Source organism: Lepisosteus oculatus, chromosome 19, assembly GCF_040954835.1.
Source record: "Lepisosteus oculatus isolate fLepOcu1 chromosome 19, fLepOcu1.hap2, whole genome shotgun sequence".
Taxonomy (NCBI): Eukaryota; Metazoa; Chordata; class Actinopteri; order Semionotiformes; family Lepisosteidae; genus Lepisosteus; species Lepisosteus oculatus.
Window position 1 is genome coordinate 5,708,268 of NC_090714.1, and position 13,674 is coordinate 5,721,941.

General features: G+C 45.0%; 1 protein-coding gene across 2 annotated transcripts in view; it reads right to left on the bottom strand.

The window, feature by feature from the left end:
• The window catches only part of ntn2 (netrin 2), an 83,100-nt gene that overhangs the window by 47,497 nt on the left and 21,929 nt on the right, over window positions 1–13,674 (bottom strand). For both annotated transcript variants that reach the window (XM_015360610.2, XM_006637376.3), the window contains exon 2: window positions 9,935–10,998. In XM_015360610.2, the coding sequence (XP_015216096.1) occupies window positions 9,935–10,931 (997 nt within the window). In that variant the 5' untranslated portion in view covers window positions 10,932–10,998. The remainder of the gene's footprint in view (window positions 1–9,934; window positions 10,999–13,674) is intronic.

The window sequence follows — 13,674 nt, forward strand, 5'->3', positions numbered from 1 at the left end:
GTGGGAGGTGGCAGGATGCTGGCTTTAACCAAAATAATTTGCATACACCTCTCCTACTCCTTTGGAAGGAGGTCAGATTAAGTCAAGTGAAAGCACAAGGTGGTAATGGGACTAGGGACACAATTGCAGTGCAAGATCAATTAGGCTCAGGAAAAAGAACAGATGACATTATGATCTGGAGATGTATGGGACAGACGTCCATGGTAAGTTAAGAAGCCAGCTCACTACCATCTTTGGAAAAACTGCAAAGTGCTTCTTGGATCAATGACTACTATAATGAACATCAACCTCCCCATCGGTACTACAGTACTTAACCATGTTCAAGGAATGTGCTTTTATTAGAAGATTAGGAATGAGATTTACACAGACCAAGGGGGCATGGTACCCATGAAAAACCACTGTGGAGTAACTTCTAGCCACAAAGACTTTACATCAAACTCAAGGACTTAGCAAATGAAGATTCGGTGTAATACACAGCAAGTCAGTGGGTGAGTCAGGGCTTGAATCCCTATTAACTACCGGACTGACAATTCTGCTTGCAGGTGCAGCGACATTTAGGCAAAAATGACTGAGAAAACCAATACGCTCCTTGTGAACCAAACTGACATTAACCACTTACCAGGAGTCCTTCCACAAGGCTGAGGGCCTTCAGGGAAACAAAAGATGTATTAAAAAAAAAGCATGAACTTGCATTTAAAATTTAGATTTTGTGTCCGGGGTAATTTCACGGAACCCGGTGCCAAGAGAACATGGCACTGGCCTGCGCTTTGAAACTCTTCCTGCGCGGCCCAGAGCGGCGTTTTTCAAGCAACATGCCAGATTTCTCCTCAATGAAACTAAACTCCCCATGGACCCAAAGACTGTGGTCTACCTCTGCAGAGCCGAACAGGCCCTGTCTGGAGCCTGTTGCTCTCACAAGCCGCCCATCTGTCATCTCGCTTTTAATTCCTGCTAATTGTTTCCAAAACAGAGGCTCCACTTTAACCCCTCCACAGATGGGCCTTCCTTCCCTTTGGCAGAGACCTCGTAGCACTTTTCTTCAGATATATTTGTAGCTTGAATTTAACTCTTCTGAAGTCCTATACAAAACGCCCTAAATTGTCAGGCTCCTCAGTGGTTGGGCTTTTTATGTTTTCTAAGATTAGCCAACAGGTCTTTTTTTCGGGGCAGGAAAAAAAAGAAAAGTTTTTTCGGGCGAGTTTATCTTCCACCTTACCAAGCAGTTAGAATACACGCTCAAAACTAACGCCTTCATGGCTGGACTTAACTAAGTATACTGTATGCTAATTTCTCAATGAAAGAGGCCTATTTATGAGAAAAAAAAAACGTTTTATTGGTGAAAAATAATTTATTTACCTCAGTAAATGTATGGGGGCTCCAAGAATTGAAATGCTACACATTCATGATGAGTTTCTTAACTCAGAAATTATTATGAATAAATATTGCACAGATATAACTTGTTCTTTCAGTCAGGTAGTATTTTATGCAGAATGCAGAGGAAAACCAATTTTGTACTGCAATGTGAGACCTACCTACAGCCTAGTGCTTTAACAATATCAAAACCCCACGCTTGAGTTTGGACTTCTGGGTGGGTGGACCAGAATTTGTATTTAGTCCAGGCCTGGGCCATAACTCCTCAAGGCATGAGCTGGGCTTGCTTGACGTATGTATGAAGCTCTGACCAAGTCAGGCGGCATGACTTGCACCTATCGAAATGGACCATTTAGGTTTCTTCCCTCTTTCTTAAACACAAGGCTCAGCACAGACTAGACAAACCCAGTTTATCAGCATGAGTATGTGCAAAGGAACAATTGCAACTAAATTAATGTTGACTCATCTTCTAAACAAGCCTAGCATTTATTAACAATGTGATGCTTTAGGTTTTGCACTTAAAAAAACTGGTTTTCCCACTAACTTTCCAAACTTTGAGAAAAACATCCCCAAGGGTGCTCACGTAAATTCAGCCAGCAGTCTGGGGTTTGTAAAAGTTCAAACCTTTAAACGTCAACAATATGTTACTTTTATTTTCCAAATTTCTGACTCTGAAACATAACTGGCTGTTTCGCCTCATTGAAAACCATGTCTGGTTTTAAAATTCACTGTGAAACCCAACATTTCAGGTCAGATTCACAGAGGGTTTGCTACAACCCACTGTTAGACTTACAAAAATGAAATAAATTATCTGTAGTCCACTTCTCTCAAAGGCTGTGTGCTCAAATATGCTGACTGTAATACTGAAGCCATCCATTTGATTAGGATCCTGTCACTGTTACCTTCACAACAACTGTGGAAAATTACACTAACAAACTGACAGAAAAAAAACACACTACATATAAAACCATGTTCACCATCACTTGGTATCAAAAGGTACAGTGGCTCCAACAGATATGTGCATAAAGAACACATACAAGCCTATTCCGAACCACTGTATGTCCAAAGTATTCTAGATGACATGCAAATGTCTCATAATGATATCACTTTAGGCTTTAATGGGAAGAAAATACCTCTGATAGAGATTCAGTCCCCCTTTCTGTCGTTGCTCCAGTAGATTTGTAAATTTACGTCTCGAGATGCATACAGGAGCCACTGTATTTACTGGATTGTGTCTCCGATTCAGCTCCAAGTCACTGCTGCCAAATGCTAAGACTGTGATCTCAAGACACTCTGCCTGTGCCAAATGTTGCTGCATAAACAGTTACAACTGTTCTCAAAAGACTTAGGCAGGTCTAAGACAGATCTTACACCCATTCCAGTCCATTACTTCTGGTTCACATGTGTTTGCATTAATTAATGTATTGAACTGCCTATCAATTGATTAGCGTAAAAAGTCAACACTAATAGGAAAGCTGCTATTTCTTTTCCATAAAGAACTATTAAAGCACTCCATAAACTCCTCAGGCTAAAGCACAAAGGTTCCAATTTTTTCCAAAAAATGTTTATTTATGACATTTGTGCAGGAAGGCTGTTCAGCTGAATGGCTGGGAAGGGTCATGTCTCCATCGTGCTCGAAGAGGCAAAATCACAAAGCGAACCACCTGACCAGTTCGGGTCATGATGCAGAGAAAGGAACTTTTTTTTTTTTTTGCCTGAGAATGCCCTTTAACATATCTATTGCAGGAGGTGAGATCAGGACACTGGGCAGAGCTGATATTCAAGGTCCCACATTGACCAGAAGGTCACCATACCCCACAATGGGAAAACAACCCTGTCCACCAGCCAGATGACCTAATGGAAGGCCAGCGCTGAAGGTGACAGGGAGAGGTTTGGGGCAGGTTGATAGGACTGTGCCTCACTTCTCAAATCTCCAATCCTGGTCCGAGCTCCTGTATATACCCCAATATAATAGCACTGTTCAGCTATAAGGCTGCTAAACCCAAACACTCATCTACAAAAAACACCACCAAGCATACACACTCCATGCCAGACACAGCAATATCAGGCCACTTTTTTTGACCCTACAACTTAAAATCTTGCAAAGCAAGACCTTCAAGTTCAACTGCAAGAATATGAATAGGGGCTACTGCCAAACAGCCTGATATGGCTCAGCCAACGTCAGTGGGAACCGGTTAAGGACCACAGCCAAATCCAAACCGCAGGAATAAAAGATCGCCATTCCCAGAATATTTCCGTGCTCCCCCTTCACAACGTTACGACGGAGCTGAACCAGACAAGAAGAGGACAGCGAATCCCTGGGAAGCAGGAACAAACAGGGCTGTGTTGCAGGTCCTGCCGAAGGAGCCCACCTGTTTCCAAGCCCCACACTCTCAGGCATCTCCATGTCAGCTTAGCCCTGTCATCACTCGGCAAAGGTCACGACCCCCACATCGCTGCCCCCATCCCGCTCCTAAAGCGTCGAGCGCCCAGGGGCCAGTTGAAATAATATTGTGATATCAGAGTCCGCATTCCCCAAGATTAGGCTCAAAATTCTCCGATGACCACAACCCCCTCTGTGCCTTCCTCTCTAAATTTCCGGGGGAAAAAAAATCGGAATGAATGCCCTGTTTAATGCCTTAAATTTTCTATGTATCTCCTGATTTGCAAGCTACAGCTTTACTTACTATTTTCAAACCATACGGCGTGTTCTTTGTAATCCTTTGCCGGCTCGTTTTTTGGTTTGGAGGGCAACTGTAACTGCTCCATCTCAGAAATTGCTGTTTGGAGAGAAATACCTCATTTCTCTTGGGGCACACGCGACTTGACTGGTGGAACTCAACGGGTTATGTGACACTAACAAGCTCCAAATGCTCACTTAGCAACCTGCCCGTTGGTGGCGTTGCATCCTTTACAAATGCGATTCCTTTTATTGTAACAGGTACTTCAGTTCGCAGAACAAATACAAATGCTCAGAGCCGGGTACAGTCTGTGCAATGAAATTCCAATAACAGAGGGTGAGAGCTGGGGTAAACTGTGAGCAATTTCCTTCAAGGGTTTCAAGTAAATTGTGATTCTTTTCTTTTGGAGAACAGAACTCTGCTGCTTGCCCCTTTTTGGCGAGAGTGAAAAGGAGGTCAATGACATTTCGGAATCAAACCCTTTGTTGACTTTCATCCACTGTAACCAGGTAACTGCAATTTTATTTCAGCATGGGCGTGACGTAATTTGTGTTGGCTACAGAAGATGCACTTCATCGCAGATCCTGCGCGAAATAATTGAAAAAAAGCTAAATTAAATATAGATCCCTGCTGGGAGCACACAGGATATTTCCTCAACAGCCCCTCTGCTGAAAGGGGACTGGTTTTCAGACTGGTGAATGGAAACAGAGATACAGAACCACAGTTAAAATGTGACAGGACCGCTCCAATGACGCCGTCATTTTTCCCTACTGTTAACGAATCTGGCACTTTCAATAAAAACATGATTTGGCTCTAGCGGTATGCCAGTTGCCGGACACAAGAAAAACACTGCGCTTCAAAAAGGTAAAGAAGCCGGGTTTTTAATCGGCTTCCGCATCCAAAAACCACAGCTGCGACTCAGTTCATAAACCAAACTCTGACCGTCACAGCAATCTGCTCCCGATCTCGAAGGAAAACAAGAAGTAACCAAATCCACACCAGCAAATTAAGGGAACTTTTTAAAAAGCCATTTTCCGCAGCAATGGAAAACAGAATAGGAAAAATATCAAAGGAAACGAATTAGGAAGTGTTTTTTTAATTCGGTTTTTTTTAATAGCCTCATTCGGGATTCCATGTCAGTGAAAGAAACTATTAGAAAACTACCAAATGGATTCCAACTACAAATTATTGAAGACGTACGGAAATTACAACCATATTCATGGAATGCTAAATGTATTAAACTAATTTGCAGACAAGCAGCTATCATTACAGATCCTGCTTCAATAACAGCAGGAATATACTTTGTCAGTAAAATAATAAGCAGGCTTAAGCATTATTCAGCTTTGACCGCTCTAAAATGTATTTTTATTAATTTATTATACTAGACATAAATAAAAACATTGTTACAAACTGGCCATGGTAGGTCAAATAAAATCGTGACAGTACTGGTGTGAACTAATAGTTTTCTGTATTTTATAAGTGGATCTTATAAAATCTATCCTATCTTTGTCTAGAGAAATTTCACTTATGTCTGGATGGGGTGTCTTCAGAAAGTGATCTCAGTGTTTTTAGCTCCAACTGATTTTTCCCCAATAAAATATACAGATTCTGAGAACGTCCTGCTGTTTTCCAAGCAATATAATTTAGGACAGCAGTTTCTGGAAGATGGTTTGCTGAGACAGTAGGAAAAAGGGAATTACCCAATCACACCAAATTTAAAACCTGCAACACACAGTCAAACTTCTAGTTACCCAACAGTAGTGAAGTGGGGGTTGAAATCAAACAGGTTCTGAATCTTTATTCTATTGGAGTTTGGTATTATACATTTTTGATTTATTGTAGTGAGATGAAGTGGAGGAAATCTGTCATTTCCATGTATGGACAGGCTAGGGGAAAAGAACAGTATTGTATAGTTTTCTTTTTCACTGTGTGGTGCTTACTGTAGATCCACCAATGTCTACACATCCCTGAATTCACGCTCCTCTTTCACAGCAAGCTACGGACACTGAGTCTAAGTGTGACCACAGCCAGTATGGCACAAGGACAGCTGTACTAATGGGAAAGGTGAGTGTGATGCCAGTTTGGTTATCATAGAAGGTCTAAACAGTATATACATATATTCTTTCCCTGGGTAAACTGCTACCATTACACTCTACTCCAGGTAGTGAGTGAAGGGAATACACACAACACTATCACTTAGCCTTGTCAATGACTATTACAGTCTATTAAAAAAGAGAAAGGTGTTAGCACTTCAGGAATGCAAAGACAGTAATTCTAGTCGACTACAGGAAAACAGAATAGAAACTATTGTTCTCCCACCACCCAACCTCTCTGTGTATAGTCTTTTTATTCCAAACCTTTGACCCGATTCTGTATTTATTCATATTAACACCTTATAACTACACTTCCCTTAAAGAATCTGCACAATCTGTAACCAATTATCTTCTACCAATAGTTATTCCAGACCAATTAAGCTGACACTATTTAATTAATGGGCAATGAAGGTTCTGTCAGACTAATGACAAATTAATGTCCTATACCGAGATTGAGGGGTCTGTAAAACAGCTATGTGTAATGACACAGGCAAAATGACTATTTTCTTTCTTGGTACACTTTACATGGCGTTACAGAAATGCAAGCCTTTAACATTAATAAGGGTTACAGAACTGCTATAATTTCTTCTGGCAAGGACTCAGAGGCTGTCTGGAATATTACTCCTTGTCTTGAGGTTAAAACCAAGCGCAGCCAAAATGACATTCTTGGATGACTAAGTGGACGCGCAGTGCCAGTGACTAAAACTTGTGTCATTCACTGTTTAGGCTTGCTCATCTGGGATGTTTATTTGTGCAGGGAGCCCAGAATATAGTAATATTTCAAAATGCCTACCCGTTAGCATAAATGATCTGCCAGCCCCGAAACCCCTTAACGTCACTCATTTGTCTTGCATGGTATCGGCTCACTTTGCCGCTTACATCAACGACAGAAAAGTCAACTGCAGCCGAAGGAAAGGGAGTTCGCAGCAATTCCAGTAACTGCTCACAGAAGGCCCAAGTATGTCCCATTATGGTAATGCAGCCTGAGAAAAACAGGAGTCATTAAACTGTGGACAAGTGCATTTGCCTCCCTCTGTAGAGCACTGCCGACAGGCACTCCCAGCGATCCCAGCTGAGAGCCAGCAGAACAGAAGGAGTTAAGCACGGACGTCGGGGAGAAACTGTCGCTCTGTAATCCCCTTCCTCCCTTTTTCATCCCCGTACAAAAAGATCCTTGTGTTTTTCTTTTCTTTTCTTCCAAGGGTTTTTTTTTTTTTTTTCGCCGAGACCTCTCTTTTCAACAAAGGCATTCAGGGGCCAATTTAAATAAATATTCAAGCCTTCCCCAGACTCCTCCCTGACCTTTCCACCCTCTAATCCTTCTCGCTAAATGATTTGGCATTGCTCACTTCAAAACTCGCAATCTGCCAACCTGTGTTGGGCCAAGCTTCATCCCAAAAGCACCGGTGAATGGAAAATTTAGACCCTCTTTTTTTTTTCTTGTCAAGGAATTCAGCGATTAGAATATTCGCCTGAATTACTTTATTTTATTTTTCTTCTGGTCTTTCTCCCGTCTTGTCACAATTTTTTCCGAGCCCTGTAACACTTTGCTTTGTAACATCCAGCGCCTACCAAAATAACAAAAAAAAAGAGCATTTGGATGACTAAATAATTATGAAAATCCAGAGAGGGGAGCCAGGATTCTTGGGTTGCTCATAATAAGAAAATTGAGCTCTGTTTAAAACTCGCGAATTGAGCAAAAGACGGGAGAACTGTCGCGTGACAGAAAAACTGCATTTTTAAATTATTATGAATAGTACATTCCCAAAGTCTCCGCTGGTTTGTGCTAATATCTGGATATGGGTGTGAGTACATCAGTGTCAATTTTCACCTCACATTTCAGACATGGGAAGGCGTTTGTTTTTCCCAATAGCCTCTCCATATAAGCGACGGCTATTTTTCCAGTTGTGATAAAGACATTCTGGGAATAGGAGCGCAGGGTTTTTACCCCACTGTCAACAGAGGAATAAGAAACAGCCTCAGAGTTTGCTACGTTAGCAGGGAGGGATAAGGCTCACAATTATACCGCGTTCCGCGCGTCATGCCCGAGCTGAACCCGGCTTAAATCCCTCATTATTAATTCTGAGACTCATTTAAGTGCCTGTCAGAGGCGGAGAATAATTCCTTCAGTCAACTCAAGCCAAGGGTGAGGTCTGAAGGTGGCTGTAAAACAAAGAAAAATGCTCAAGAAAGAACTGACAGACATGGGCACTGACTGTTTGCGTTCACACGTACCATAAGATGCAACCCCCCACAATGACCCCCAGCCACCAGCCTCCCCCTTTTTTCCTGTCAGTGTCCATTACTGTTATTTTCACAGTTCAATAAAAAATGAAAGCGAAAATCGGGCATGTCGTTTCCCCCTGGAATCCAGTCCTGCTCTTTCCGAAGAGTTTGGGGTGCAAGGAGCTGCCAGAGACCTAGCTCCTGCTTAAACACTTAAGCAGAACAGCACTGGGCATTAATGCCTGTGAAGCTGTACTTTAGGGTAGATAACTAACTTTGTGTTTTGTCAAGTTAAAGACTGGATATGATCCACTAGCACAGGGGTGGCCAGTCCTGGTCCTGAACAGCTCCAATCCAGTGGTTTTTATAGGACACCCTTACAGCATCCATTTCTAAAGCCTTGGAAAGAGATCGTTTCGACCACATAGACTGCCGATGTGTTCTGTTAAACAGCTTAGAGATCATTTGAAATGAGAACACCACCAGCCTGTGACTCTTAATGACCACAGTTGGCTGTTCCTGGAAAATTAGTGACCAATTAATTTTCCTAAATCAAGCTAAATTCATGGGTTACAAATTGTGCTGCAAAGACCTGCTGGACTGTGGCTCTCCAGGGCTGCCCACCACTGCGCTAGTAGTTTGAGATCTTGGAGTGTTCTACGACTGATCTGCCTCTATAACCTAACTGCAAAAAATAAATGAGCAAATAAAGGTACCGGCTCCTGATAACACTGAAATGCTGAGATGAACTGAGGGTATCCTGCTTGATTCCCACGTTTATAGTCAGCTTTGTAAATGAGAGCATCAGTGCTCATCAACAGGTGAATGAGATGGAAAACACTGCATTTTACCTCCAGGTGCCCTGAAGGGATTCAACTCAAACTGCTTCTTTCTTCTCACAAACTAAATGGCCCTTTGAAAACTCCCATTCCATTTGGCATAACGTGGGGAAACGGATTTCTCCTTGACTGGTTAAAGTAATCAATGAAATCTGGGGAAGTCAAAACAATGAACAAGCTCGCTTAAGTTTCACAACATCAGATCCTGACTTTTGCTTTTCTTTAGCATTAGCTGTGATGGCAGGAGGTCTCGAGTTGAGAGATTTGCTCGGCTTTTCAACCCGCTTTTCTGTTGCTGCAGCAGACCGAGTTTGCCTAACTCCTTGCGAGACGGAACCAGATGCGTCATACATATCTTCAAAAGGGGTATCCCGTCAAGGACACCAAGTGCAGCTTTAGGGTTTTGTGGAGATAAAGAGAGTGGCAGGTTTAGATCTATTCGCCACCTCTGGGGTTTACTGAAACTGAAGAGCAGTCATCCATCCCTCTTCTAAGCATTTTCTAAGGGCTTTATCCAATACAGGGTGGCGGGGCAGCCAAAGCCTATCCCAGCATGCAATGGGCATAAGGTGGATACACCCTGGAAGGGACACCAGTCCATCACAGGGCAGACAGACACGGACACAAACACTTGCTCACACCAGGGCCAATTTTCTTGGGACTTTGGGCAGCCGGAGGACACCCAAACCTTATGAACCAAAGCCCCCCAAAAAGCCGTACTCACGGAGACACTCGTTGGCCTCGCGGGCGCTGGCCCTCTGCCAGGGCCGGTCGTAGTGGAAGGGCTTGCAGCGGTCGCATTCGGGCCCCTCGGTGTTGTGCTTGCAGTCGCACACCAGCTTCCCCTCCTTGTCCTTGAGGCACCGCGAGGCGTGCCCGTTGCACTTGCACCTCCCGCCCACCTGGAAGTCCCCCACCGCGTAGTAGTACGCCGCCGAGTCCTCCCCCCGGTCGCCGCCCAGCTCGCGGGGCAGCTGGGGCCGGCTGAAGACCACGCGGATGTCCGTCACCGTCACCCAGTCCTGAAGCACGGGGCTGTTGTCGAAGTCCTTGCCCGAGGGGCGGCCGTCCAGGGTGCTGAAGGCAATGAGCCCCCCCGAGAGCGGGTAGAGGTCGGTGTGCCCGTCCGTGCAGAGGGCCTCCTGTTCGTTCTGCTTGGTGATCACGGCCTTGTTGGGCCGGTTGTACATGCGGCGGCACTGGGAGGAGTAGAACTGGTAGGGGGTCCAGCTCTTGCCGTAGTCCATGCTCTTGTAGATGGCGAGGGACTCGGGCCGCGGGGAGCAGAACTGCAGGCTGACGTAGGTGATCTCGAACTTCTTCCCCAGGGAGAGGGTGAGGGTGACGTTGTGGGGCGAGGAGTGCAGGTTTTCCGACTGCCAGCAGGTGACGTTGTGCGCCGAGTTCAGGTCGGTGAGGAAGGAGGCCGGGTGGGCCCGGCGGGGGTCCGAGGCGTCGCAGATCTGGCAGGTGCGGACGGACGGGCGATCCTCGCGCTCCAGCACGCTGCAGGAACGGGACGGGGGACGGCCGCAGGTGCTGGACACCTGGACCTCCTTGCCGAACGCTGCATTGATAAACTCGGGGATGCAGCGGCGGGCTGCCCCGTTGTCGTCGTAGCAGGGGTCTGGCGGGGTCTGCTGTCCCGCAAAGGGGTTGCTGCCGTGGGTCGTGGTCCCGAGCAGGCAGGCGCTCAGCAACCACCTCCAGACTCCGCTCATCCCGGACTGTGGGGGTCAGGGGGGTAGGGCTTGCAGTTCTCCTTCAGGGTAATTCTTGTGAACGAGCCTGTTGGAGATGGGAAAGGGAAGACAAAGATGTGATTCCCGCCTCGTGAAGAAATGACCAGGAGCTAATACGGTAACGTCGTGCGTCTCATCGGCCGAGTTGATAGGTACGTTTACGACCTAAGTTGCTTAGGACAAGATGGAAGCGTCACGATTAAAAAGAACAAAAACGAGCCGTCATTCAGCCCCCTTTGTTCTGCAGCCCAACACGTCTGCGCGGATCAAAACAAAACGGGGTTTCAAAAGCCGGAGAGGTTTCTGTCCCTTGTTCGAGACTCGGCTTATGAGGAGCTTAATAATTGTGACCTCATTGGAAAATGTTCTCAGCCGCTGCTGCTACTGCCCTCAATCAAGCCAAAGGTGGAAGAGCACAACCCAGGCTCGGCCCCTGCAAAGTCATCGTTTCAGGTTGGAGCTGCGGGCTCTTGGGCGTCGATAGCTCACCCTGTTCTTGCCTAATCGGGTGTTTCCTCCACTTACTGTCGGAAGTTTAACAGCCAGAAGTGCCGCTGATAGAAAGAGATGTGAGTGGCTGCTGGGGCCCGTGTTGTGAATTTCAATGATGGCCTTTAAGGAGGCGTCCTTCTACAGCGCAGCAATCTCAAGACATTAAAAGAGAAGGCCGATGGCAATGCACAACAGTCTATCGTGCTTCTTGCCACCAAAGCACTGCTCTAATACTTGCAGAGAGGACAGTGTTTAAAACTCACTTTCATCTGTGGGTCACTTTTGTTTAAGCCCATCTCTTAGTGGATCAGGGAGGAGTTTGTTAGCTTGTATGTTAAAATAAATGCTGTTTGAATTCATTACAGAGTAGTGTAATTTTTATACATTTAAAATCAGCATTTTGACCTTTTGCAAAGCCCAGACTTGGTGATCTGAAAACAACCACCTGCCTCAAAGTAGTATCTCCAGCTTATGCATCTACTGCCTAAGTGGGGACAGACAACTCTGGATTTGCTTTGTTCAAAAATGAAGTTTACAAATGTGTCACATGATTATATAACTGCATTTATCCTGTACAGACCAAACATTAGGTCTTTAAGGTTATTGGCACAGCAAGGTAAATTCTCCGATTCGTAGTTTTAAAATACTTCTAGAAAAAAATGAAATAAAAAAGCCAACTTCATTGTGAAACGTTTTTGTTCATTTGTCAAAACAGGTCGGTTCAGTTTTTTTGCAAATGTTTTGCCCTTCGGTTTTTATGCATTTCCTATTGGGTTGCGCTCTCCAGTGTTAGGCCTCATCAGGTTAAGCATATCGAGAAATAAAATAACACGTTTAAAAACCACCTAGCAGTATGTACACACTGGCGAAGAACCTAATTAGAATCTGGCGATGCTTCATCATAACCTTTATGTCCTGCAGGCAAGATGCAGAAATCACAAATCAGGAATTTCTTTTGATCACCTTCCTGGACAGCAGCTCAGAAGAGCCCAGTCTCCGTAAGAGCTGTGCCTTGAAAAGGTACACCCACTCTTGGGATCGTTTCATTTGGCTCCAGAAAGAGAGGCTTTGTGGCATCCTTTCTGCAACCCGATCGGAACAAAAAGCCTGTTTGCGTCTCCTTCCATCCAAGGCCATCAGACGAAGGCCTGTGACTTCAAAAGCAGAAGCAGAGCTCATTTTTTATTGGTCCTCACACAGCAACTGTCAAGCGAGGAAGAAAGCGTCCATTCGTCCGGATAACACCACCCCCTGACACCCTCCCTCTTTCTCCTCTTGAGTTTGGGGGGCCTTGGCGACGGAGCACGGCGTTGATCAAGTAGCTCGGGGTGTCCCGGAATAATAAAGCAGGCGTGCTAGCGAGGCATTTCGAGAGTATTTCATTAAAGCCTGGCCAGAACAGAGGAGCAAGAGATACAGGCTGGCTAGGGTCCCTGCTGACATAATTAGCAGCTAATTAGCATTCCCAAAGCTTCCATCAGCACTGTGTTAATGTGTGGCTGTTGTGAGAGAGAAGGGGACTGAGGAGACAAAATAAGGTGAAACAGAACAGGGAAACATCTACTGCCATTGTACTGCCATATATGGTGTGCTATAGCCCTCCTTTCTCAGCACTATTTATTTCTACCTCTCAGAGGGTCTGCTTCCCTCCAGCTAGACCGGCAGCCCAAGACATGTAAACAGAAACGAAGAGGCCAGACACCACTGTTTTCTTTTTCAGATTCAATGAGAAACTTGCAATCGGTCTTCTCCGCCAGCCCGTGAAAAGCCAGAGAGAAAAGACACCTGCTATTAGGAGAAATGTTTTCTTAGAAACCACACAGCCTGGATGAATCCCCTTGGCATATGACAAACGTAATCCTGGAAATGTTATATACCAGTCTTCCTCACGTCTCAAAGATCTCGGGCTGACCCCAAATTCATTTTAAGGGTCCTTTCACACAGCACCGGAAAATAAAATGTATAGTTTGGGCTTTTGGGGTCCTTGCGGTTGCCATAATGGGTTCACTTACTGCTTTTAACCAAGTTCCAAGCTGTTTCATTCATTTGGCTATTTTCCTGTTGCCAGAATGAGAGGCAGGAGACACAAGCCTAATGCAAACACTTGAATACCCACCCTTGATAAAACGTTGAACTGCAAACGGAGGAAGAGAGAGGGGAAACACAATAACAGATTGGCTTCAGAACACTGCGCTCTCCTTTAGAATGTAGTCCCAGCGTGCATCTGAAG